This window comes from Caloenas nicobarica, chromosome 15 (genome assembly GCF_036013445.1).
Source record: "Caloenas nicobarica isolate bCalNic1 chromosome 15, bCalNic1.hap1, whole genome shotgun sequence".
Lineage (NCBI taxonomy): Eukaryota > Metazoa > Chordata > Aves > Columbiformes > Columbidae > Caloenas > Caloenas nicobarica.
The window spans coordinates 8,225,413-8,252,415 of NC_088259.1; the positions used below are offsets into that span (position 1 = coordinate 8,225,413).

General features: G+C 54.3%; 1 protein-coding gene across 1 annotated transcript in view; it reads left to right on the forward strand.

The window, feature by feature from the left end:
- CDH22 (cadherin 22) overlaps positions 1-27,003 on the forward strand; it is a 51,741-nt gene that overhangs the window by 17,340 nt on the left and 7,398 nt on the right. Inside the window, exons 4-9 of the mRNA XM_065645932.1 lie at positions 7,691-7,858; positions 8,788-8,975; positions 9,728-9,981; positions 16,890-17,026; positions 23,673-23,794; positions 24,042-24,153. Coding sequence (XP_065502004.1) covers positions 7,691-7,858; positions 8,788-8,975; positions 9,728-9,981; positions 16,890-17,026; positions 23,673-23,794; positions 24,042-24,153 — 981 coding nt within the window. The remainder of the gene's footprint in view (positions 1-7,690; positions 7,859-8,787; positions 8,976-9,727; positions 9,982-16,889; positions 17,027-23,672; positions 23,795-24,041; positions 24,154-27,003) is intronic.

A 27,003-nucleotide genomic window follows, 5' to 3' on the forward strand; every position in this document is an offset into this window, starting at 1 on the left:
GGACGCGGTGTGCAGCTCTCGGTGGTGCCATGCGCTGTGTGCCCCGCTGGCAGCTCTGGCCTGCACGGACACGCTGCTGGGACAGCAGGGACCGGACGGATGGTGCTGAGGGGGGACATTGCTTCGTTGTGTCCCTTTGGTCCTGGCCAGGAGCCAGCACATCCACCCAAGCAAACCCCATCCTGCTCCTGCTCTGCAGCTGAACAGAGTTTTAGTGCTCCGCTTGGGAACCCTGGCCTGACAGCCCTGGGTGGCCCAGCTTCTGCCCTGAGCATGAGATTTAATTATCCGTAGCAGCTGCATAACTCTCAGAGCCACCACTGTTATTAATGGCCATAAAAAGAACCATAAAAACCTGGCATGTTACATTTCTTATAATATATGGTAATGAAGAACAATTTGTTTTCCCCTTTTGGTTTTGACCTCCTCCTCCACCTTTTCTTGCAGGTCCACACATGCACCTGCTCCCTTGCATGCCGCCTGAGCCGTGACTCCTTCCAGCGCGGTTCTCCCTTCCTTGCCCGCACAACTAGCTCTGTTCACACTGTCCTTCATCCTTCCTGGCATAGATATTGCATGTACAAGTGTGGTTTGCGCACTTGGGTACAGGACATGGGCCATGTCTAGGCTGCTTCGCTGCTCTCCTGTTCTTGGATGTTACTAGCTGCAGTGTTCAGCTGGGATTTCAGATTTGATGGCCCTTTCAAGGCAGGTCCAAACCATCTGGATGCCATGCTGTGCCAAGTCCTACCACTTGATAAGCCCTAAATTCCCACAGTGTCTCAGGTGTCTTTTTTGGAGGAGGATGAGCAACTAAATGGCCCCACTGGAATAGTAGGTTCTGCAGCGTGGCATTTTCTGGTGTCCACAAAGCTGTGGAGGATGATTCCAGTTTCCGCAGTGTTGAATGATGGTGAAGAAAAAGCACAACTGGTGCATATGAGCTCTTCTTTCTCTCATATACACCAGCTACCACCTCTCATGCTTTTGGAACTAAGTTTCAGACACTGAAACTGTCTGTGGGTTTGTGTTGTGTACTCCAAATCAGGTTCCAGAATGTACACTGTGTGTGTTGAAGATCTAGGCTGGCTTCTTTGGTGTATGAGTGGAGAGTTTTGTATGCACAAACTTTGGAGGCGTGATTTTCTGTGCCAGCTATGAGAATATCCTCTAGGCTGCCTGCAAGAGCCTGCAGGTGTTTGTCATGTTTAGGCTTTGTGCTGCCTTCCTTGTTCACTCTGTCTGCAGACAGGGTGCAGCTGATCTTTGTCCACTCGTCGTGGCAGGAGAGCTGCACCGCCCGGTGCGCTGACTGCGCTGGAGGAGGCTGAGCCCTTGCAGCAATTGGCACGTCCGTGCATTTGCTGCTCCTGTTGGGAAACAGCTGGTTCTGCCAGGGCTGCAGCCTGATGTGGAGCTGTGGAGCGGCTGCGGGGTCACTCGCCACTGTGGGGCAGTCAGCCCTGGCTTTGGCAGGTCAGGAGGTTTAGTGCTGGTTCCTCTTCTAGCTCCGGGGAGCCTGTCATCACCAAGATCCTTCTAACTTATGCTTTTCAGATGCTGAGACTCCCAGTGCATTTACATGACAGAAATTGGAGTGCATTTAAATTTGCAGGCCAAATGTTCATGTTGCTTTACATCACCCTGCACTCTCTGTACTTCTGCAGATCATTCACCTCTGTAGGGGCAAAGCTCTTCTTCAGCAGGTGGCTGTGCCTGCCTCCTTTTGTCTGTTCCCCTGTTCTTTGCAATGCCTTTTCTCATCTCTGCCCAGCATGGCTGGAGACGCATTGCTGCCTGCAATCCCTGCCTGCAGCCTCAGATGAAACCTGAAAATACTTGACACCCAGAGAGGGGCAGAACCTGATGCCCTTGGCTCCAGCAGCCTTGTTTGTCCCTTTGCAGGGATACTGACTGCTACAGAACAGTCACAGCAGGTAACATCCTAGGCCTCATGATATTTGGTGCTTTCCTAAAAGCCAAGCTTGTCAGTTCAGTTGCTTTTTACTGGAAGAGGTTGTTCTCAAAATCTGTCATTCTGCTGTATGCAGGAAAAAGGCAGAAGGACTCAGAAGGGCAGTTGAAATGCAGTCGAGCATTCGTGATTACTGAAAACAGCTCCTGAGTTCTAGAGCCTGTTTCCTGATTTGGAGACTGGCTTAGAGGTGCCTGTGCCAGGGAGAGCAGGACAAGAAATACTGGCCTGCTGGGATTAAGCTGATGGTTATTTGTGTGCAGTCATTAGTTGTTCCATCGCTACCTGCCAGCCTTGCCCTCTCTGGAGTCTGAGCACAGCCCTGGTCCCGCGGCAGACGAGGAGGAGAGAGGAGCTGTTGCTGGAATGTACTGCGTGCTGAACTGGGCTGATGAACCGTTGGGTTTGTTTTATGCGGTGGTGGGTGGAAAAAATGTTTCTCTGCTGCTCTTGCACTTTGTTAAAAATGCTTCTCAGTGCCTGGAAACACAGATATTGGTATGTGTGTGTTTGTGTGCACTCACGGGGTTACGCAAGTCTGAGTCTCATCTCACAAGCTTATTAACCAGAGTTGTGCCCAGGGACGAGGGACTTTGAGCGTGGGTGCCGAGAGTCTGCAGAGAAGCCACCCTGATTTAAGGTGCTCTTATTAGCAGGACCGAATGTTAACAGTCCTTTTCAGAGACTGGTGCAGGAACTTCAGTCGGTTTGTCCCAAACTGTGTGACAGAGGAAGGGCGGGTGTGCTGGCATCAGTCAGAGCTCGCAGCCCCGGTGCCGATGCTGGGGGAGCTGGGGCCGGGGGCTCCTCTCCGAGCCATGGCAGTAGCTCTGTCCTGCAGGTGCTGCTCCAGGAGCTGTGGGGCACTCTGGTTTGAGAACAACTTGGCCACCCACTATTGAAAGATACCACGTTAGAAATCTACTGGCTGCAACATTCTTCAGCCACAATAATTGTGTTACTCTGCACCCTTCCAATTAACTCTGCTTCTGCTGATGCAACCATAATTTCCATTTCTGAGTCTCAGCTCTGTACCTTATTTGCTGAACCTCCTGAACCTCGTGCCTGGTACCTTGCTCAGAGTGCCTGTAGTTTCTGCCTGCCAGGCTGACGGGACCTGAAGGACAAGGGGACTGCGCACATGGGGCGGATGAAGTGCTGGTTCTTGGGGCAAAGACCCCATCGCTCTGGGCCGACCTCCTCCAGGAAGTGCCTCGAGCAGCACTTGTGTCTTGGCAGATATATCAGTGTTTCTGTGACCCTGCAGGCAAGTGTGGGCACTGGTGAGGGATCCACAGCCTATCGGGCAGGTGCCTTCCCATCCGTGTGCTGAGGCTCAGATCTGTTTGCTTTAACTGACCAAGCTGCTGGGAGGAGTGAGTCTGTTTTGTCCAGCTACCTAACAGGAGGGGATAGAGGAGACAGAACCAGACTCAGACATGCAGAGTAAAAAGACAGGAAAACTTGTCACAGTTAAGGTATCATTTCTGTCCTTGGAGATACTCAAAACCTGAGTGGACGTGGCCCTGAGTAATCTCCTCTGTCCTTGGAGACTGCGGCTCTGAGCAGCAGTGGGACCAGGGACCTGCTGAGGACACTCCACACACACTCTGTGACCTTCTGGCTTTGCAGCCTGCGGCAGGGAGCGTGTTGCTCGGGCTGCCCTCAGCTGGGAGGTGCTTTGTCCAAGGGGTCTCCAGGGACATCTGAGCTAGAAGTATCCGAGAGCAAAGCAAAACCCATGATGGTGGAATCCCTGGAAGGCAGTTATCTGCTGAGTGCACTCAGTGTCCTGCTTTGGTTTTATCACCCAAAGAGTCTCTGCTGTTTGAGCAGATTTGACGGTATTTATGTGATGCTGTAAGTGTCCCCTTGCCTGGTAATTATACTGATTAACCTGGATCATGCTGGAAAGCCACATATGCCTTGTACCACAGGGTCTGCCACCATGCGTCTGTGTTATTCAACTGTAACAGATGCTGACAAGAACTGGGGAGATGAGTCTGAGCTGGAAGTTGTTCTTGCTTTGTTAGCAGTGTCTGGGAAGGACAAAGTTTGGCAGTTTTTCTGTCTGGAAAGAAAGTGAATCTTGGGAGATGATAGCGCGGATCCATGTTCTACACACAGTGGGGGAGGTCCTGCCTCTTCTGTCTCTGCGCCCTGAGAACATGTCTGCCCGCAATGCTTTCTGCTGCTCTTGCAGAGTCCCTGGGGCTCAGGTTTTAGGACCAGAGGCACTTCTATCTCTAGGATGTGAGACTGTGCAAGTTTGCTGCTGGTGGGTGTTTATAGCAGCACACGGTGCTGTATTCAAGGAATTGGTGTGGACTATGTTTGGAGACCCTGATTTGTCAAGGCTGCTGGCAAATAGTAAGTGATACGTCAGCTTAAAAGACAAAAACCAGCCTGACACTTGGGATGGTAGCCTGGTGTGATCCATGCAGCTTTAGGGGGAGCATGTTTCTTGGTGACAATCCTGCTGGGGCTTTAGGGGCCTGGGGCCGTTCATCTGCATCAGACCCTCAGTTTTCCAGGGTGGGCTGGACAGTGTGCATCTCAGCAGGAGGTCGTTTCTGCTCACGGTCTGCACCCTTGTCGAAGAGAAGGGTTTTGTCTGCCTTGTGCCACTAGAAAAACTGGAGCTGGCTGGGGCTGTTTGTGTGCCCAGCGCTGCAGGTGCAGATGGCCTGGGCTTGCTCCCTGGTGGGACGGGTGACCTTGGGGGTGTTCTGGGAAGCACCCGAGCACTTTCCTCCCATCTTGCATGGTGTATTATGAGCTGTATCATTACGAGCAGCTCAGTTAAGTCATTACAGCTTGGGTGAATGCATGAGCTTTTTCCCTCTCATCCCAATTCATCACTATTGTGCTGACATGAATCATTTTCATTATAAAATGCTTCAGACCCTGTTAATTAACAGAATTGCTTAGATTTCAATGCGATAGCGCTTGCCCAGATATAACGGTTTTGTATGCATGGTGGAGTGGCAGGAGAGTCCTACAAGCAGAGGCAGCTGAGGGACACAGTTTGTGCGAGACCGGTGCTGCCTGCGCTTGATCGGAGGCTGCGGTTTGGGCATGTTCATTATCCCCCATTCGTGCTCCCTCAGCCCCTTTGCACAAGGTGGGGTGGGACTCCTGCTCAAACGGCTTCCTCTGAACAGACCCATTGCGGGGTGAACCCTCACTGTCTGCCAGTGAAGGGCTTGGGATGCTCTCTGGCAGGAATCCTGCGTGCTGGAGCGTGGACCTCGGTGATCGAGCGATATGAGGGCTGAGAGTTACCCGAGCGTGTGAACAGGCAGATGCTGGAAGTGCTTGAGAGATGGTGGGTGAGACAAACCTCCCCTTGATTCATGAGGCTGAAGGCAGTGGGAGTCCAGGTAATTACAGAACCGAAATGACAGAGGAACGAGGGAAGCTGGGTGAAATTGTGCCTATCCGTGAGAGCTGCAAGGATCTGAAATGGTGGTTATGTCTTTATAATAAATCCTAACAATGATAATCACCGGAATAATTGCTAGTTTCAGAAAGCAAGGAGAGATAAATGTCTCCAGAACAGTGTTGCCAGCTCCTGCCGCACCTGTAATGTCATGCACGGGGCAGGGGGAATTTCACCCTCCCAGCTCAGTGGCATTTCTGGCTGCCCTTGGGCCATGGCAGCTGCGGCTCCTGCCTGCAAGCCGTCCACCGGAGCTGTGTCAGAGGGGCACAGGGTCACCCCGACTGCCTGCGAGCCATCCACCGGAGCCGTGTCAGAGGGGCACAGGGTCACCCCGACGAGCTGCTGCCTGTGGAGGGCAGATGCCTGGGAGCCCCGGGGCACGGCCCAAGGCCACATCTCTCGGTGCAGCCCGCTGGCAGCCAGCGCTCCTCGCTGTGCTGGGGCTGCGCTGAGGCTGCCCAGGAGCACCTGCTTGGGCGGCTGTGGTGCTTTGCCATTCCGACGCTCTGCCATTGATGATGCTTTGCTTGTCATGAAATGTCTTGCAAGTTGCTGAGAGCAACTGGATGATTCTCTGCTGTTTGCTTGGCAAGGGAGCAGCTCCTTGTCCCCTCCAGGTCACACCTGCACAGCCAGGGAACCCTCTCAGCACCTTACCTGACAGCAACCAAGATTCACAGTAGGAGGAGGTGAAGTTAATATTTAAACAGAAAAGCCTGGAAGAGAGAAAGCAATTACAAAACCAGAAAATAAATGTCTAAAATCTGTGGGAATGTTAAGAAACTGAGCTGGAGGGGATTTTAAGCTGATTTCTGGCTGTTTTGGGGTGTTGCTGGGATAGCGGGACTGGGAATGTGCAGCTAATGACCTTGCATCTGTGTAAGCACTCATGTGTGCCCCTGGTGCCACCTTAGGGCAGAGTCATTTCTTTCTTTCATTCTCAAAATATTTCTTCTCTGCTTTGTTTCCATGTAAATGAAATTCTCCTGGGTGACACAGGAAATTGTAACTCTTGTCATTCACAGTGTTTTCTGGGTTTTACTACTGTTTGTTTCTTGTTTTACATTCCTTTATATTTTAGTTCTGGTCATTTCCCCCAAGCCCAGATGACTACTGAAGACCTATAAACACATATTTTTAAGAGACTGCATTTCATTAAAAGTACTAGCATACCATACATTTTGTTAAGGTTTACAGTCTCTGGTGCACACTCGGCCCCTAGCACAGAGCATATATATCATCTCTGGTCTCCTTAACTTAGAGGGGCACTTGAAAATGAGGGGTTTTTGCAGATAGACACTTGGAAATAGACTGTCCCCCTCATTCCCCAGATCAAATATGGGTCTCCACGCACCCTTGGGCCAGGAGGCACCAGTGAAACAGCTCGGCACTGTGGGCTGGGACCGGAGTGCTGCCTGGCTTCCACCTGAGCAGGTGAGGGTAGGTGGGCTGTTGTGGGTTTGTGCCAGAGGGGTTTGTGACTCAGCCTTTCTGTGCAAACCTCGGGCCGGTCCCAGTGCAGCCCCTGTGTCTGGTGAGTCCTCGCTGCTGTGCCTCTGGCCCCGCCGATCCTCCACCCACTCCTGGCCTTTGAGAGGAGCACAAACCTACTTTGAGCTGGGGTCTGGTGCCGGAGCCGCTGGCTGCCTGCGACACAAGCATCAGCCAGAAACCTTTCACACAATGTGCCCGGGAATCGGCCACAGAGACTTGTGGGGTTCAGGTTGGGCCTGTGGCCGTTCCTGGGCTCTGGGGGGATTTTCAGGATGTTTCTGCATGGCCAACAACCACTGGGCTTGTTCTTCTCTCCAGACCCCATTTCTCCCCTCACTCAGCTTTCACTTACCTGGTCTCTGTGAGGGCTGCAGGAGGGTTTGCTCCCCTTTGTGCCGGGGCCCCGCAGGTGGTGGTGGTTGCCAAAGGAGGCAAACAGCACCCAGGGCTGTGTTAGGAAGAGCATCACCAGCAGCCAAGGGGGTGACCTGTCCCTTCTGCTCAGCTGTGGTGACATGACATGAGTGCCGTGTCTGGTTCTGGGCTGCCAAATATAAGAGAGACATGGGCATACCGCAGTGAGTCCAGGGAGGGTCCATGGAGATTGGTGACATGTTGGAGCATCTGCCATATGCAGAGGGACTGGGGAAGATTGAGCTGATCCTGTTTAGAGCTGGGGCTTGGACAAGGTGATTTCCAGCCCCTTCCAGCCTTGTCCACGACTCCGTGGGTGCTTTTGCGACCTGCCTGTGCTCACACTATGCTGCGGTTTGCAGGTGTGATCCGCACAGCCGTGGCTGACCTGGACCGGGAGACGCAGGACCGGTATGAGGTGGTGATCCGCGCCACGGACATGGCGGGACAGCTGGGTGGCCTGTCTGGATCCACTACAGTCACCATTGTCATCACCGATGTCAATGACAACCCACCGCGCTTCCCTCAGAGTGAGTCCTGGCAGCGGGTGGGGGTGAGCACGGGGTGGGGGTGGGACAGGAGCTCAGCTCCTGGCACAGCCTGGCACGGGGCTGCAGGGTGACAGCACTGGGGGACACTGGCAGCACTGGGGATGGTGGCACACGCAGCCCCTTGCCTGGCTCTGAGCGCATCCCTGCGCTGTGATGGAGGGGCAGCAGCCCCGGCCAAGCCTGTCCAAGGCCCTGGTGATGGTCCTGAGCAGGGCTGTGGTGGGGAGAGCAGAGCCGGCCCTGTCCTGACCGCTCCGCGCTGTGCCGGGCAGAGGGCAGCCTGTTGGTCTCGTCTCCTGGGGCTCAGGCAGGGCCACGCTGCCGGCCTGGCCCCTCCTGGCTGCCACATCAGAGCTCAGCATGCGGCACTGCAACATGGCCCAGCTCAGCAGCCCATCACAGGACAGCTCTGCTTTCCAAGTCACCGTGAGCAGCCTGTGGCTCAGGCTCCTGTCTTCTCTGAGCCCTCTCCAAATGCAGATCCTGCTGTGAGGAGTGGGCTGTGCGACCTCCGTGGGCCACAGCAGCTGTGGAGACCGGCAGCACCGGGCCGGCAGAGCAGCTGCAGCTGGAGGATGCTCAGCTCTTTAGCTGCATCTCCCAGAAATTAGAACTGGTAAATATTGCAATGAATCAGAAAACTCTGATTGCAGGGCAGTGTCCATACAGAGAAATCAGCCCTTGCTTCACCTGGCACGTTGAAACACCCCCAATTATCTTCCCTTGGCCCTTTTTTTGGCTGGCATATGTGTTTCTCCTCATAGGGCATTCTGGACTATAGACACTGCTAGAGCTTGAGCAGAGCTCGTAGTCTAGGATTCCCCCCAGGGATGTATGTAAAGGGCTGTATCAGGCTGAAGGGGGTTCAAAGACAGAAGCAGTGACCCCAGTACCTTTTTCTCCTCCAGAGATGTATCAGTTCAGCATTGTTGAAACTGCCCCAGTGGGCACTGCCATTGGGAGGGTGAAGGCAGAGGACTCTGACGTCGGGGAGAACACAGACATGATGTATCAGGTGAAGGATGAGGAGGGGGTGGAGATGTTCAGAGTCACCACGGACAGCAATACCCAAGAGGCTATCATCATGGTACAGAAGGTGAGAGATGAGGAAAGCTGGTTGAGTAGGGAGGGCACAGACCTCTGGGAGGGCCCTTTCCTTTGGGGAGCCCTGCTGCTGCATTTGAGCTGACATAAATGCTTCTCTGAGCACTGCTCTAGCTGTAGCAGTTGCATTTTTGTGCCTGCAGGTGCAGGGAGAGACCTGCCTCTGTTCTGCCTGGGTGCACACGCGGAGCTGTGTCTGGGGAAGGCTGGAGAACAGCGGGAACGCGGTGCCTGCTGGAGCCTGCCCAGCAGTGAGCTGAGCGGAGCTGGAGCTGCACACAGGGCTACAGACCAGCACTCACAGCTGTTATTGATAGCACCTGTTAGGGGAGAAATACGCCCACGTAATTCCTATAGCTGACCAACAGCACTTCAACTGTATCTGCTTTTGGTGGCAAAAACAACCAAGCAAACACTTGATGCAGGCGAGAGAGACTGATTGTTCACCAAGGCCGCTGCAGTCAGCTTGCCTCCGCTGTAGAAATAATAGAGTGATTAATGACCAAAACTCACTCCCTTGCAGCACACAGGGTGCTGCCTTCCCCGTGACTCCTGGCTGCCCAAGGGCCCTGGGGGATTGGCTGGAGCCTCCTCTTCCTCCTGCCCCCTCGGCCTCGCGCTGCTGGCTGCATGGGCACGGCAGCTCCCCGCCTTGGCGGAGGTGCTGCCCCTCGTGTCTCTGAAAGGAAGGGGCAGCGGGGTCTCCTCGGGCTGGGCATGGCTAATGCTCTCCTGTCATTCCAGCCTCTTGACTACGAGTCAAAGAGAGTGCACACTGTTGTGGTGGAGGCCCTCAACAAGTTCGTGGACCCGCGGTTCGTGGACCTGGGCACCTTCCGGGACCAGACCATTGTGCGGGTCTCGGTGCTGGACGTCGACGAGCCCCCTGAGTTCCGTCCCACGTCCCACCTGATGGAGGTCCAGGAGGACGCGCATGTTGGCTCTGTTGTGGGGGTGGTCACTGCGCTCGACCCGGACACAGCAAACCATCCTGTCCGGTAAAGCAGCTGCCTGAACCTCGTGTCTTCCTTCCAGCAGTGGGCATGGGGTCACCTGCAAGGGACACACGTGGCCTGGGGTCCTTGTGGCCTTGGCCGGGGCAGAGGGGAGGTGGTGACAGAGGACAGGCAGTGAAGGTGACAAGTGCCACACGCGTGGCCAAGTGGGTGAGTGTGTCCTTTGGGACAGGCAGCTGCAGGTGAGTGGCAGCCTGTGCACAAGCAGAGCAGCCATCTGGCAGGTGACAGATACGTCACTGGCAAGTGACAGGTTTGAGTGGCAAGGGAGTGTCGGGGACAGTGGCTGGGTGACATGCATGTGTCCTTGCTGCTGACAGCAAGGCATTGACAGTGGTGCGTGGGACAGGCCAGATGAGCAACCAGAGCTGACTGGAGGGCGGAGATGAAGATGACATGAGGTGAGGCTCGGGAGGTGCAGAGCCACAGCTTGTCTGTGTGCGTGTGCATGTGTGCGTAGGGATCAAAGATCAGAGGAGTTTATATTTGGGCAGGGGACATAATGCAGGCAGAGCTTATCTGCACAGGACATTTCCCATTTCCATTTAATCTGTGGCTAAAGAGATTGTTACCTTGTTAAATTGTTATTACCTAAGGCACAAAGCAGCCGTCTGGCTCTGCCAACTGGCCTGAGTCGCAAGCAGTTGGGTTGGAAAGCTGGTGTTCAGAAAACATCCTCAGTGTGGAAAATTTCCTTGAAATGTGTGTTCTCGTGCCAGGTGACGGCAGGGCTCGCTTCAAATGAGCAGCGGTGGCTTCGCATCTGAGAGCTCTGCAGGGAGCCCGTCCCAGGCAGAGATAAACTGGGCTGCCGCAGGACAGGGATGTGGGCTGGAGGATGTGGCCGGGGGGCTCAGTTGCAGTACTGACCCCATTTGATGATGTCCCCACGCAGGTGCTCGGGCTGCTGAGCTCCCGCACTGTGCAGCCATGGGGAGCAAACCGATTCAAGGTGGGGTGAGGGGTTTCTCCAGATCTTCATGGAAATGGAGACAGAGATGAATGTGAATGAAACCAGCCTTGGCATGGCAGGAACTGGAACTGCGTGTGTGAGGCTGCACCACCTGCACTAATCTGTGCTGCCTGTTGGACACATTCTCAAAATACCTCTGCTCACCTCGTCGTGTAGCTGCCGACGTTCAGGCCACGTGTCTGATTTCTTTCTCTGTGGCCTGCCCTGAGCATGCGGCTGTTAGCTTGCACTCTTCAGGTGTGTGCAGTCCTTCTACACATCTGTGTGAGCGTACACGTGTGCATGTGCTTTATCACTTGACTGTTTCTAGCAGTGCTACAGAACATAGATTTTATTTTCTGATCTGTAATTGTAGGGAAGGGGCCTTGGGGACAGAACTATTCTTATTCTTGTTTTCTCTTGTTCTTTGTGCTGCTTCCCCATGGAGCTTGTTGCATTGTTTGCAGACAGAACAAAAGAAAGCAGAGGAGGGAGGCTTTCTGCTGCTGTGCAGAAGGTGATGGGGACTTGGAGCAGAGAGAAGCAGATTCAAGTGTTCAGCAGGAGCAAGAGGGTTAGAGCCCAAACTTTGCTCTGTGAATGTCTCTTATAGTGAGCTCAGTGTCAGACAAGGCAACGCCTTGTGCTCAGGTACAAGCCCCCAGCCAACAGGACTCCCCGGCATCTGCTGCAGCTTGGGAATTGCAGCGTGTTTTCCCTTGTGAGGCTTGATACGTTCAAATCTGTGTCCTCCTGCCAGGTATCCCTGGCGCAGGCAGCTCATCCTGCGTCCCCCCTGCTCCCCTGTGGCATTTGGTCTCTATCTCTCCACTCCTCTCTGTTCTTGCTGTCCCTGCTGTCAGGAGCAGTGGCGGCTCCATCCCCTTGTGATGCTCCCTGGTGCTTGCTTGGGGAGTGCGAGCAGTTGAGCCTTCCCAAGCACTTCAACACCTACCAGGTGCAGATGCAGGTTTATACTGGTTGTGCTGATGTGGCACCAATGCAGGAGGAAGGTGCTGTTGGATCCCTCCTGCTTTCCTGTCCTCTGGCTTGCCAGGTGATTTAATAAAATACTTTGCCACGTAGGCAGCTGTTCACGGCTTCAAGGTGGTGCACAAACATTAATGCAAGCATCCTGCAGCACCCTGCCAGGATGTGACACTAACCCGTCAGCAGGAGACGGCAGTAAGTCACCTCACATTTCAAGTGTGCTGCTCCAAAGTACAGTCACAGGAAGCCAGCACTTGTACTTCACCTCTGATACATTAGAGAGCAGCTGGCCCTGACGGCATGACCAGCGTTTGATCCTCGGCTCCTTGAAGTTGGTATGAACTCTTTCAAGTTGCTGCAGTTCAGTGGATTTCTTTAACTTCCTGAAACTCATCTGCCAGAGGTGGGAGCAAAGACACGGCTCTGTTTCTGCGGTGACTGCTGTGTCCTGGACTCTGGTCTGTGCGTTGGCTCAGCCCTGTAAGTAGGAGAGAGCCGCAACCTTCTGTCATGATAAGATGCACTCTCCCCTTTAGGCAGAAAAGAACAAGAATTGCCAGAGACAGCAGAGCAAAAATCAGCTCTGGCAGCGTTTCCAGGTCCTGTTGACACCAGGCTGCCAATAACAAGGTTTGGGAAGCCAAATGGGAAAGGAGGTGCCCTTGGCTCTTTGTTTCCATCCGCAGGCCAGCACAACCAGGGCTGTGTGGGTTCTGCCCCATCCAGCCTGGAGCAGCTGCTGGGGGCACGGTTCAGCCTGGGGCTGCCCTGCGCTCCTGCTGATCCGTCCGCTTGTCCCACAGCAATTTGGCCACTTGGGATGAGAACAAATCCTCTCCAGACAAGCTGGGCTGCATTGCAGGGTGACTGCTACCAAGACATGGAGGCTGAAGGGGCATCCAGCTCCCCGGTTTTTGGAGGTATCCCGGAGGCTGCGCACGCTGCCCTGTCCCAGCTGCCATGGATGTGGAGCCCCGGCTGCGAGGAGAGCTGGAGCGTGGGGATGAGCAGCCCCAGTGTGGGGCTGGCACAGGGACACCCTCCGGTGCCGACGCTGCAACGCGGGGACTCACCCTGGAGTTCAGCACATCCTGGAGGGAACGTGGAAACCCACCGTGGTACAGGCAGTAATGCCTTTCTAAAGGACTGGTGCTTTTTATTTTATTCCATCTTTGTTTGTTGCCTAACAAAAGCTGGAACCACTCTTTTTTTCAGACAGAATTTAGTTTCCAGTTGGCTTTTTGGCTTTAGCTGTGCATTTCCTGGGCATGGTGCAATTTTTCTCAGCTGAGCCATTGTATGAGGTAATACAGTGATAGACTGTCTGTGTACGTGAGGCTGTTTGTATGGGAGCCTTTTGTTTTTCTCTCTGCAGTGGGAGCCTGTGCTTTTATTGTGTACATTCCGGGCTTTATCAGCAGTGGGAAGATGTTGCTTGGGATTTAAGGTTCTCAGAGATACTCTTGTTTGGCATTCACCAAATCCGGAGACACGTGTTGGACATGGGCATTTTATAGACTCCAACAGCACAGCAAGAACTACAACCTGCTTCAACACAAAAGAGAGAGGAGGAAAAAACAAACACAACAAAAAGCTTTTCACACAGTCTTTGAAAAGCTCCCTATTAAGAAAACACATGGCATAAAATGTGCTCCTTGTTCTCAGGGAGAGAAGTGAAACAAACTGCTTGAGAAATGCATTCAGGAGAAAGATGAGCACCAAGAAAGCTGTCTAAATTAAGCAGTCACTTGTAACATCCAAACCAACAGGCAGTGCCAGCAGGAAGAGGGGAAGACGGATGACACAGTCTGCATTACAATCAGACTGCTGTTCCATGCAGGAGGAAGGAACTTGTCCTGTCTCTGGGTACCTGGAAGCCCCAGGGATCGATTGCTGCCCCATCCCAGGAGAAAAGCTCTGTTTGGCTTCAGTGGGATGGATGAATATGAAGCTGGACTACTGGAGGTGGAGAGGCTTATGGATGGTAGGCACAGACTTTGGTAAAGATCGTATTGCACAAACTGATGTAAACTGAGCGCAGTGGGTAGCTTCTTGTTCCAGCCGCTCAAGCACAGGGTCAGCCATAAGCTCTGGGAAGGGGAGGTCTCTTGTGTAGAGCAGCGTGGAGCGGTTTGATCTGCAGCTCTGGGCAGGTTGTGGCTCTTACGGACAGATGGACATCTCCGTCCCTTTGGTCCCCAGCTTTGTGCCAGCCCAGGGCTCCACAGCACTTGGCACAGATGGAGCTGCAGCCCCGCCTGGTCTGGCCCCCCCAAAACCCCCGAGCGCAGAAGCAGCGTCAGCCCCGCTTCTCTGGCAAGTGCAGGCAACACTCAGCTCTGTCTCCTTCCTCTGGTGCGGTGCTGAGAAGGTGGCAGCTCTCTGTGTAGTGCTGGTGACACAGGGACCAGATTTCTGGTTTGGTTTATGCCCTGCCATAGGATACAGGCAGTCAGTCCTCAGCAGACAATTTGGAGGTGACAGAAGACAACTTTGGCAGCAAAACAATTAGAAGTGTAAGACAAGGTTACGGGTGGCACAAGGCAGAGCTCTCCCTACCAGCCTCCTGACCTCTGGCCGTGCAGGCAACCGGTGTCAGAGGTTTCTGGGCTCAGGGATGTCCCTAACTGGGTTTTTCTGTGTAGCTATTTTTTGCAGACATGGTTGGTTGTGCAGCACTGACATGAGTGTGAACAAAACAGGCATGTGCTTACCCGAGAAGCAGGGAAGGCATATGGAGAGCAAAGCCCCACCTTGAACTCTAACAGGATTAAAAGAATGGAGGAACAGGATGTGTTTGAGGTCAGGTGAAGTGGGAGAGCAGTGAAAGGAGTTCTGCAAATGCATCAATTATAGTACTGCGAAGATATTGGGTGTTGTCGTCCGATTTCTCTTCCTCCTTCCAGCAGGACATGTGACTGATGAGTACAAGTCAGAGCGGCCAGACCTCTCCTTCCCCTTTGCAGTGAGCGAGCACAGAGTGTCTGAGAGGCTGCAGTACATGCCAAGAAGTGTCACTGTCCCTCCTGGAGCTGGCTACATGCCTGCAGAGGTTCTGTTTCCAGCTGGGAGCGGGGGCAGAAAATGCAGCGTGGCTGGGAAGTGCCTGGCAGGTGGTTCAGGGTGCCTGAGTTCGTCCCTGGCTCTATGTGGCAGGTCCCCATCACCCCTGGGTGCAAGGAGGGGAGGAAGCCAGCCACGCAGGCACAGAACCTGCAACACTGTGCATGCATGCAGATGCAATTTAGATAGTGATTTTTTTTTGAACATTTTTCCTTAACTACAAGCAAGTGCTGTTGAATTTTCTCACTGATTTCCCTGTCTGAAAGGAAGAGTGCTAGGGAATTTAACGTGGTACAGTATAACACTTTATAAACAGTGTATAAATGCCTTTGGATGTGCCTCCATCGGAGGGAGCTGCCCTGCTGTGTGGACAGGAGGCCCTGTCGCTGGGACAGGGGGGCTGGAGGCCACCGAATCCTCTGTGCAGTGGCCATCCTTGCGTGCGGAAGGTGAGCTGGTGTCCTCAGCTGCGAGCCATGTGGCCGATGGACCCACAGGCCACAGCTGGACTCTGCCAGGTGAGGTGCAAGCGCTTGGAAAGCTGCTCTGCAGCATGTAGAGCACCTCCAGCATCCAGGACGTGCTCCTGGCCTGGAGCCTGCCCTGCTCTGCTTCTCTTGTCTGATGTGTCTCCGTACTGTCCTGTCTCATCAGCTTTGCAGCTTGCTTTGTCCCCACATTTGTCTTCCTTCTGGTGTTGGACATGTGACTGAAGGCTTTAATTTATTCACAGCCCTCCTTTTGGTAATTTATCCTTTGTACTCTTTGCTGTCTTGTATTATTTAATTCTGTAAAGCACTCTGGGATGCAGTGTGTATGAAAGATGCTGTACACAATAACATTATGCTGTATTGTTTGTGATTCGTAGGCCTTCTGGATTTCTAATTCTGATTGCAGTGGGGGTGTTTGTTATTTGTGTTACGGCTGCACTCAAGGGCCTCAGCTGGATCGGGCTTCCCTTCCAGTCCCTGCCTCCAAGGAGCACACACCTGACTGTGTCCTGATTTAACGTTAGCTTGCTTTGTTCCGCCTGTGATGGTTGGAAATGCAGGACGTGCCACTGGGGCTGGTGCGTGAGCTCATGGTGTCAGGGCAAGGATTCAGGGCTAAACCAGGTGTCTGAGTCTTCTCGTGAGCTGTGGAGATGCCTTTGGGCAGAGGAGGGAGTTTGTTCTCCAGGGTGGCACAGGGAGGGGCGGGCTGACGGTGGGCACGGGGAAGGGGCTGTCTGGGGCAGCACTGGGGCAGTTGAAGAGTGCGAGCTGCATGGGAAGGGTCTCTGCTGAGCAGCTGGGGCCGGGTGGAGCTGGAGGAGCTTTTCAGTTTGTTCCTGTGACACTGGGAAGCCTGAACCAGGGCAAATCCTGGGGCTGCTAGGGGTGATGTGCTGTGGGGATGCTGGCCATTGCCGCCTCTGCTGCCAGGGTTCTTGGGGCAGTTCACGGGTTCAGTCTGGGTTCAGAGGAGTCCTGGACATTTGTAGCTGCAGCAGTTCAGGTTATCTGCAGGCCGGGCTCACAGCCTGCCCGTGTGCTGCTTGGGTTGGGTTGGTGTTGTTCCTGAAACTACAGCTCAGAAGCTTCCCAGAGTCATGAGTGGAGTTACAGCCCATTATTTCTATATCACACTGTCTATAAGGTTCCCATTAGAGCAGGATTTTTTCCCCCTTGTCCACAGTCTGTGCTTAGTTCCACTTTATGCATCAAAAGCCACACTTTAATATTTTACTTGAGGGCTGTGGGCTTGTAGCCTGATACAGACATGTACTGTACTGCAGCAGAGGAAAAGTGAGAGCTGCTGCGTTAGAACCCTGTGCCCCTGGGGCTGGCGGTGGTTGGGTTTGGCACATCCAGCTGTTCACGGTTTCCCTTTTGCCTGGTCTCAGGTACGCCATCGACCGCAGCACCGACACAGAGAGGATCTTTGATATCGATGCCAACACAGGTGCCATTGTGATAGGAAAGGTCCTTGACCGGGAGACGGCGGGATGGCACAACATCACTGTCCTGGCGATGGAAGCAGGTGAGCAGGAGTGCTGGGGCAGTGTGGGTGCCTTCACTGCAGAGGTGACCAAGATGCAAGTGTTAATTATCACTGAAGTAAAAAAAAGACACAGCAGCACTGAGTCTGACATCTCCCTAGACAACCTAAAAATACTCTTCCTGACTCGAGCATAAATAAGGGAGCGTGGTCGAATAGTATATTTGATGAACGCTAATCAAATTTGTGTTATCTATGCGCCAGCTCTGCCAGTCATCCCTTTGCAGATCCCTCCCTGCGTTCACATCTGCCGAGCGGCTCTGGGGGCTCCCAGGGGTCTGTGTTCATGTCACCTGCGTCCCCCCCCGTTCAGCCGTGTGCTGCGGTGGGTGTCCCACCGCCTGCAGCCCTAGGGCACAGGTGGCTGCCAGCACTCACTCCTGCTGGGGCTCACGGGGGATGTGCGGCTGTGCCAGAACACAGGGTGTTGGCTCTGGGTGTCCCCGTGCCCTTGGTCTCCCCACCCCGGGTGCGCTGCAGCCTTGGCAAGGAGCGGATGGGAGGTGGTAGCACAGCAGCAGTGGGCTGCAGCCCACCAGGAAATCTCTCAGGTGGAGGGTGAGATGAAGCTCTTCTGTCCTCTTCTGGAATGGTCTCCATTCTGACCCTCCCACCAGAGCCCTGGAGATCTCTTCCCTTACAGCTGTGCTATCCTTTAGCCTGTATTTACAGGAGCTGCCGAATCTGCTTGCACCCAGCTGGGAGAGCCGGGAGGGAACAGCTTAGTGGCTCTGCAGGTTTTGGTAGTTTATTTTCCCTCCATGTGATGTGGGCGGTGGAGCCTAGCGTGGACGCTTCCAGCAGAAGTTCCGTTTGTCTTTTATTCTACAGTTAAGAAAGAAAAGAATAAATTTGTGTCCCGCTGCTCAAAGGAGCTCTGAATAAACTCCTCTTGAGGAATGAAAATAAAATAATGGCAGCAAAGGGCAGGCTTTGCTTCCCTGTAGATGTTCCACTGCACGTAGGAAGCTGCCCCGAGCATCCTGCTGCCTCCATTGTGTTTGCATGGTGCCTTGGCTTGTGGGCTTTGCAGGTCCCATGTGCGATGGTGGATCTGGCCCTGTGATCCCCAGGGAGTGCTCTGTGTTCCTTGTTTTTCCAAGCCTGAAGATGGAGAAGAGGCTTCAATCTCAGGTAGCATGCTGGGAAGAAGAAAGGCATTGCTGTATTCTTCAAAGCTTTCCATATTTTGGATGCACAAGTCGGCAGGGCGGCCTGGGACCAGCTGGTGCCAGGGAGCTGCTGTGACTGCCCAGCGCCTTGGCCACCTGCCGATGTCTGCCGAGACCTGACTGGCTGCAGGCGAGAGCTTTCCACGGCTTCACCCCAAGACCCTTCAGCAGTTCTGCTTCTTTCTTTGCTCATTCTTGAGTAGGAAAATGCCATTTGCATTCAAGGAGCCAGGTCAGCGGCTGACGTTGGGTCCAGAGATGGGTTCCTGCTGTGGGACCAGCCCCCCGCAGTGGCAGCCACCCAACCTGGCAGGGCTGGGGTCCGGGGTGCCCAGGAGAGGAGGGGACAGTGGCCCTGGCCAGGCGCTGTGCTCTGATGCTTTGTGCCTGCAGCTGGGGTGCCCCTGCGCTGCGGGGCTGTGTGAGCCCTGCCCCGCAGCGATGAGCAGCTGTGCCGGCGTTGCCGGCCTCCCCGCAGGGAGGGCAGCGGCCGGGGCTCCGTGGGGAGGCTCTGCTGGCGCTGGCCGGAGATGGGGGGTCGTGGTGTTGCAGCACAACTCAGCATCCAGAGGAAACGTGAGGTGACAAGAATCAGAAGGGCAATATTTACAGGCAGCGGTTAGGATTTCAGAACAAGTCAGTAAATGCTGCAGCTCCCCTCCGGCAGCACAGCCTGTCAGGCTGGATCGCTTCAAACCGGGGAGACTCTTCAGTGCTCTGACTGCTCCCATCGGTGAGCTCTGACTCATCCGTTTTAACTGCCCAGACGTTCCTCCCTGTGACATTATCCTTAACGTTTTGTAATCATGAAATATTAATGACTGATATTGAATTTAAAATACAATTTATGTCTGAATCCTCTGGCGGAAAGGGCAGTTGTAAAGGTACAGCCTTCCACATGACAGAGGGGTTTCAGCACGGGAGGGCGCGGGGCGGCAGGGAGCCTCCGCACCGGTGTCGTTGTGTCCGGCACGGCAGTTCGCAGCACGGGGGTGTCTGGGCTGGGGAAGCTGGCAGGACCCTGCGGTGTTCGCCACAGGTTGCAGTGGCTGCCCCTGGGTCTGCGGCAGCGGGGGCCATGTCTGGCTGCATCCCTTGTCTGCAGGTAACCCAGGGAGCGTGTTTGCAGCTGGGGAGCAGTTGGGAAGGCAGAAGGACCCTGGCTGCACCTGGGGGCTCCTGCTGCTGGTGGGGGGGTCAGGCTGGCCCCCCGGAACAGGCACTGCCAGCGTGGGTCCTTCCCTGCTGGTGACCAGTAGAGTATTTGGCTTTGCAGCGTGGCAGCCAGCGGGAGCAGGGAGGCTGTTCAGCAAATCTGGCCTGGGACCAGGCCAAGTGTTTCCAAAGATAAATCTTCATCTTGCTCGCAAGCTGTTTACCTTCCTTGGGCTAATATTAGTGATTCTCTTCCTGTTTTCCTCTTTGCTCATGTAAAATGATGAGGCCTTGACTGCTGTGTCCACTGCTGGTAATTGAGATGATAAATCTTCCTGCTGGAGACTGGCTTTAATCAGAGCATTGTGTTTGGATGCGATTTAATGACTCTCATGCTGCTGAGTTCGGGCAGGACTCAGGAGAGGTGAGAGCCATTTATATGTTACTTGGCTTAACTGCTGCTTCCGCTTTGCTTCCCCTCAGCTGGGAGCCGCATTTTCAGCTCCAGCCTCTGCTGTAGCTGCCTGTGTCTGACGAGCCATTCCCCTGGCATGGCCCTGCCCTGTCCTTGCCATCAGCTCTGCTTTGCAGTCAGGCGGCTGCACTGACATCTACAACCCCCCCACTGTGCTCCACAGCCCTGGTGCGAGTGCTGGAAAGCAGAGTGGCCCATCCTGGTCTTCTAATCTGCATTTTGATCTCCCAGTTTGCTGAGATAGCACAGAATAAATTCCACCCCTGATTCTTTTGGCTTCCCTACTAATGTAGAAATTTTTAATTCAGTATTGTACCACTTTGGTCTTGACGCAGAAGGGAGTGGGTTGTGCACTGCGCCCAAGGACACCTGCAAGCTGTTTCCTCAGGTGCTGTGGCCACATCAGCAGCCACGATCCTCTGGGCTGTCACCAAACTCTGCTCCAGTCCCCAGAAAGCTGCAGAGCACCTTTCTGCATGTGGTGTCACTGCACGGCTACGTGTGCAGGCAGGAGTGCAAGTGCTGTGTGTGCCTCAGCGGTGGTTGCATTTGGAGCTCCACAGCAGAGGTTTGGGTGTAAGCGTTGAAAGTGCTTTATTGTGTGTTTGTGTGAGGTTCTGGTGGGGTAAGGGTTGGATCCCAGTGCAGCAGTAACCCTGGATCCCCCTGGTCCTGCTGCAGGAGGTCACTGTGCAGCTGTTACCGTGCGCTACTGCTGCAAAGCTGCCTGGAGCTGCTCGGTGTCCGTCCAGCGGGCAGCTGGCGGTCCGGAACCGGGAGAGGGCAAGTTGTTGGCATTTTGCATCTGAATGTTTAAGAAAAGGATATAGTCCTGTTCAGATCACTCGTATGGTTAATTTAATTTAAGAAAAAGTACTTCGGGATGTGGCTGAAGATTCAGTTGAGGTATTTGAGGCTTGGCCTCAGCATCGCCATGCAGCAGGGCTGTGGCTTTCTCCTGCTTCAGAACCAAGGTGCTGCCCATCCTACCCTTGTGCTGCCTGTCCCCTGTCCCCACGCTGCCTGTCCCATCCCCGTACTGCCTGTCCCAGCTGAGCTCAGCACGGGGGTCAGGGCCGTGCTGGCTGCTCGTCCTGCGCTGTCCTGCTTGCAGCACTGAGGGAAGGGTAGAGCTCTGGCCCTCAATCGCGCCAGGCTCCAGCGTCTCCCAGGTTCAGCCCATGTTGGCAAAGACAGCTGCCAGTCATCAGCCCGGAACTCCCAGACTGCGCTGCTGTGTTTCCAGCATCTCCCCCTCGTTCTGTGTATCTTCTGTGTATCTTTCCTCAGTCTTTTTAGATTAATAGCATTCCAACTCCTGGAGGAAATGCAGAAAAACAGCATGTTTAATTTTAATTTGGGAAAGCGTTTAGGTAGCAGCCTAGTTTCCTTGCTGCTGTCAATCAGGTTTTCTCCAGGCTGACATCAATTAGTTTAAAAATATTGAATGTAATTTTGCCTGACACAACATATTGCAGCCACTGCAAAATATAATTTATTTTAGAAGAAGAAATAATTAAACTAATTTGCATGTCAGTCAGCTGAGCTGGAATACCGAGGAGAGATGCTGCAATGGAAGATGACTCTTTTCCTCTCCCGTGGCACCCGGCTGGCACGTGTCACCCCCCGCCCTGTCCCCAGCTGGGTGCTGCTGGGCAGAGCTCTCCGAGGGCACGTTCCTGCGCCATCCTGCAGCCCCATCCACCCCGTCTGCTGCTCTGCCCGCGGCAGTCCCTGCCCTGCAGCACTCGCTGGAGCGTGTTGGGGCACGTGTGCTCGCTCCCGGGGTGCGGAGCGGGCGCAGGTCAGAGCTCTTGGCCTTGCAGCTGTGGAGTCCGCATTAGTGAGGCACATCATGCCTTTCATCACAGATGTACTCCAACAATCTTATTCACAGTTCTGACCATCATAAATTCAGTTTATGCCACATGAGTTACAGAGAACATATTTCAGAGATATTTTGGAGATTATTTTTTTCAAATACATCCGACCATTTTTCATATTTTCCACCCATAAATCCAGGTACTGTCTCAAAGGAAGAGGGAGGCTGATAAAGAAAGCATTTGAGGAACCTTCAACTAGATCATGGTACAGCCAAAATAAAAAAAAAACCTGATGTGTGTGCCTCAGTGAGAGAGCAGACAATGATGCAATGGTTGCATTTCTAACCTTGATGTTCCTGGAGACGTCAAATTTTAACCCTAGCACTGAAGCAGGAGTGAGCTTGAGCCTCAGGCTTCAGCAGTTCCGAAGGGGCAAAGGGGGCTTTTTTTCTGACAGGCTCTGTTTAGAAAGAGCAGCCGTGCTCTGAGCTGTGCTCAGGCGGGCGGGATGGCGGTGATGGCTACGGCAGCCGGGTCGGCGTGGGTCCCTGGCACTGTGCCATGGCACAGGGTGACCCCACTCACGTGCACAGAACAAAACCCCCGGCAGCTGCTTGCTGGTGGTGCGGAACAGAACAGAGCTGTGGCTGTGCCCAGCCCTGAACACACTGATCCCATCCCTCCAGATGGGTGATCTCAAAGGGGAGCTGCTGAGCTCAGGCTCACCCGTGTGTCCCAACCCAGCCCTGCGATGCATTCATGGTCCTGGCAGCGTTGGGGGAGGACCCGCTCCTCTGGGTCATGGTTAGGAAAGGGGAGAGATGGGTCCTGGGCTCTTCTCATCCTGGGCTCTTCCTCCCTTGTTCTGCATCTCCTTGTCTCTCCAGGCAGTGCCTGCAGGGCAATGCCAGCTCTCCTTGGAGCTGAGAGGAGGGACAGGTGTCCATCTCCCTGCGGCCAAGGAGGAGGTGATGGGATGCTGTCATCCTCCTTCTTGCAGGAATTGAACCCTTTTTCCTCCTGCTTGTTTGTGGCCCTGATGGGCATCAGGCGCACCCTCCGCCTCCCCTCCCGCTGCCTCCCCCTCCTCTCTCACTGAAGGCAACTGCAGTTTATTTCGCTGCACCAACATGCCTTTTAAAATAACACATCATTCTAGGCTTTTAGTCACGACTTCTGCCTCCCTCCCCCGAAAACAACCATCTAATCAGCAGAGCAGCTGGTCTGGGTGAGAGGGAGTGATAACGAAAGAACAGGGTGAAGGCAGCTCTGGGGAGGGGGCTTAGGTTCCTGGCTAATTATGGAGCAGCGCTAAATCTCCTCTCCCCTGGGTTCTCCCCACCTGATCTGTGGGGGCCAGCATTAATTTTATAGACAAACAGGCAGAACTGCCTGAGCGAGGAGGGAGGTATCAGGGCTGTCACTGTTGCAACCTGTGGGTAAAACAAAGGAGATGGAGTATAAGGGAATTCTCATTTCTGGAAGCACATGAGGTGCTTCAGAAAACATTAGGCTATCCAGAGTGATTTATTATCTTAGAGCAAGGGCTCAATGTACCTTTGCAGCACGTGCTGTGGGGGGTGGCACTGCAGCAAGCAGGGCTGTACATGCAATCCCTGTCCCACCAGCTGTAGATGTAATTCCTGTCCCACGATGCAGTCCCTGTCCCACATGCGGGTTTGGGGCTGCTCAGCTTTTCCAGGGGTGGTCAGGCCAGCAGCAGCATTTCGGGAGTCCTTGGTGTGCAGCCCAGCCGTTGGGTTTCTGTACTGGAAAAGAGTGTGGTGATGCTGAGCAATGCTCGGTAGGCACTGCCACTCTGAGGAAAGGGTCTGTGCCACGGGCAGGAGAGGAGCGGGGCCAGGACCCTCTGTGCTGGCAGCAGCTGCGTGGCCGCAATGGCCTCTGGACGGACGGATGGACAGACAGACATGAGGAGGGTTTGCTCCCTGCTAGCAGCACATGGTGCTTCTGCTGCAGCTCTGCTGCTTCTTTTGTTTCAGATAATCACTCACAGGTGTCGAGAGCCTCTCTGCGTATCCGTATCCTGGATGTGAATGACAATCCTCCCGAGCTCGCCACCCCCTACGAAGCTGCTGTGTGCGAAGACGCCAAGCCAGGCCAGGTACTGGGTGTCCCCTGGGTTGTGCTGTGGCAGTGCCAGCCGGCCCATCCTTCCCCTTCTGCCTGAACCTCATCCCCTGCAGCTGCTGTCACCCTGGAAGCTGCTTTGCTGGTGTCTGCAGCTGGTCTCCAGGGGCAAAGGCTCATCCCTGACTGTGGCAGAAGCCGGTGATGCTCTGCAGGGATGGACCCTGCAAGTGGGGCCCTTGGGAGCAGCACCGATGCTCACCTCTGCTCTCTCCCCTCAGCTGATTCAGACAATAAGCGTTGTGGACCGTGATGAACCTCAGAGTGGCCATCGCTTCTACTTCACGCTGGCACCTGAAGCCAACAACCATTTTTCTCTGCTGGATGTTCAGGGTAAGCCCTGCCACGCTCCTCCTGTCCTGCAGCCTCTGGGCTGAGCAGCACAACTGGCGTGGGTGGGAGACGGGGCTGTGGGTTCACAGTCCATCAGAGCTCAGAGTGCTCTGGGCACCCCACAAGGCTCCTTGCCAACCTGAGGTGGTAGGACTGGTCAGCTGGCAGTTTGGATTTCTTTGGGGTGGCTTTGCCAGCTTTTTTGCTGCTGCAGACAGGTCCAAAGCTCCTCTCGTGCTGCCCGGTTAGCCTTTGATGTTTGCAGGGCTCTCAGTTCCTTTCTTGCTGGGAAATCTCTAACCTGCCTGCAGGCAAGGAGATGATGTGGATTTACAGATGAACACTCTCCCATTTTGAGTATTATGCTTTATTCCTCTCCGAGGTAAATCCTGAAGCGTGGGTCATCCTGGGGCTGGCGCAGGTGGGCAGCCCCGGTGCCCCCGACAAACAGAGCAGCTCAGGAGTCCCAGGGCAGCGGGGGATGCAGCAGCCAGCCCTGGGCCGCTGTGGGCTACCTGGGCTGTGGCCAGCAGAACCACATTCCCGTTAGGTGGCGGCTCCGGTTCCTCTGTGTCTCCTGAGGCTCATCCTGTCCCTCAGGAAGCGCGGCCGGGCAGGGCCCATCTGTCCCCCTGGAAGCTCCGGGGCTCTTTGCACCTCTGGGCTGAGCTGCTCGGGGTGACTCGGTCTGTGTCTGACGGGGTGTGAGCTGTGTTTGCTGCTGAGCCCTGGCTGCTGTTTGGCTTTGCAAGGTCAGGCTGCGTTTGTGTAGACGATAACAATCCAGAAAGGTAGTTATTGATCTGCTTCCTATTTTTGACTGATGTTTTGGGTGAGTTTAGGTGCTGATTGCAGTAAGGGACCCTTGTAGATATTGAGATCTTCTCCAGCTAGAGGTGTGTTTACTTGTTAAAGGGGCCAGCCCTGATGTAAGCCAGCAGACCACGTTTAAGTGCTTCTTTGTTTTGTCGTTTGGTTTGGGGTTTTTTTTAACCTTTTTCTGTCTCTGTTTTTGCAGTTTTCATCTGTCAAAAGTCTGATTTAGTTAGTTATGAGCTTATCAGAGGAACCCTCTGTTGGTGTAAGATCCTGCTCGCTCGGTTTGGTTCAGCATTATTAGGGACAGTAAAAATGGACCCTGCAGCAAAAAGCTTCAGACATAATCATAGAAGGACTGATATCGCTTTGTGTCCTCAAAAGTGCAGCTGTCCCCGACCTGAGTCCCTCCCGCTGCACTCATGGGGCAGCTGTTCACAAGACCTTTGCTTCTTATTATGTAAGCAAGCTTTAATCCTCTGCCAGATTTTGCCCCACGCCCAGTGATTAATTTCCTTCACATTCTCCAAAGGACCTGATGAAAATGAGCTTGAGTGCCGAGTTACATCCTGGTGTCTGGCCCTACCCAGGGCCGCACTCCCTGCCCTGAGACGTCCCTCCCTGTGCCAGGACGTCTGCAGTGGGGCTGCAACCCCGGAGCCATCGCTGCGGAGCGGGGACCGGGCCGGGGGGCTGGGGATCGGCCCCGTTGGGGCAGCCGCGGTGCAGGACACGGGTTCGTGCTCCAGCGTCTCCTGCTCCTGCTTTCCCGGGTGGGACCAGGCGCTCTTGTTGCACAGGGTAATCCTTCGTGCTAAACGATCCCACAAACTTTGCATGTGGTGCAACACTGCATGAAATGAGTAAAAGCTGGCATCGCCTCCGCCTTCTGCTCTCGGAAAACAAATGCTGTTGCTGCAGGGTTATTCCCAGGGTGTTTGAGGCCCTCCTCATTGCCAGGCGATGCTGTCTTCCACAGCAAGAGGGGGTGGCTGCCTGCACAGAGGGAAACACCTCTAATTTCTAACGTGTGTGTGTTTTAGTGTCATCCCCCTTCCTTTGATTTCTCTCCTCCCACTTTCTGCAGTCCGTCGAGCCCCTGGGTGCTCTCACCTTTGCCCTCTGCTCTCTTGGCTTCTTGCTGCATCTTCCTCTGTCCCCATCTTGACTCCCTCTCATGCTTTCACCCTTCTTGCACTTGTCGCTACTCCTCCATATAAATATCAGTGGTGACAAACTGCTACCATCAGCCCATCTGTTTCTTTGTACAAATTTGTAGCCAGTTTTGAAACGTGATTTATAAATATTGCTTTTGCAGCCAAGGAGTGACACTGATGGATGTCAGCACAGATGGATTCACTAAGCTCTTGCTTAAATCCTCCTTCTCTTTTTTGCTTTGCTCCTACTTCCCTTGGTTCCTGCAAGGCAGCAGAAAGCCGCCTCAGGAGAGTGACTTGTCCCCAGCAGGGCAGGGACCAGCACCGCTGGGGAACCAGCACCGCTGGGGAACATTCCCACTGCATTTCCCTGGGCAGGGCTGGAGCCACCGGGCATGAACGGGCTGGGGGCAGCGGCTGCGCTGCTGGAGGGTCGGAGCTGCCGCAGCACAGGGGGCTCCATCGGGCACCGTGCTGGCAAAACGGCCCCGCAGGGGTGGGGGAAGCAGAAGGAGTCAGTGAAATGCTGAAGCGTGGAGCCCCACTGCCCAGGTGGGGCAGAGCCAGGCCATGCAGCGCAGGAGGACGGGGGGACACTGGACACTCCTCGAGGGCAGTGCAGGGGAAACCTGGAAGGGCTTTAGGGAAAGCCCAGGGTGAATAATGATGGGCAGCTGATCCATCAGGTGAGGAGCTTACAGAGCACCTGCCAGTAAGCAGGCATATGGTGCTGGGCACTGGGCAGGTCCGCAGCCGGTGCTGCCGTGGTGCGGTCACAGGTGCTGCCGTGGTGTGGTCATGGTGCTGCTGTGGTGCGGGCATGCCACTGCTTGCCCAAACCTGGATCAGGCCCCAGGGCAGCCAGAACTGAGGGGCT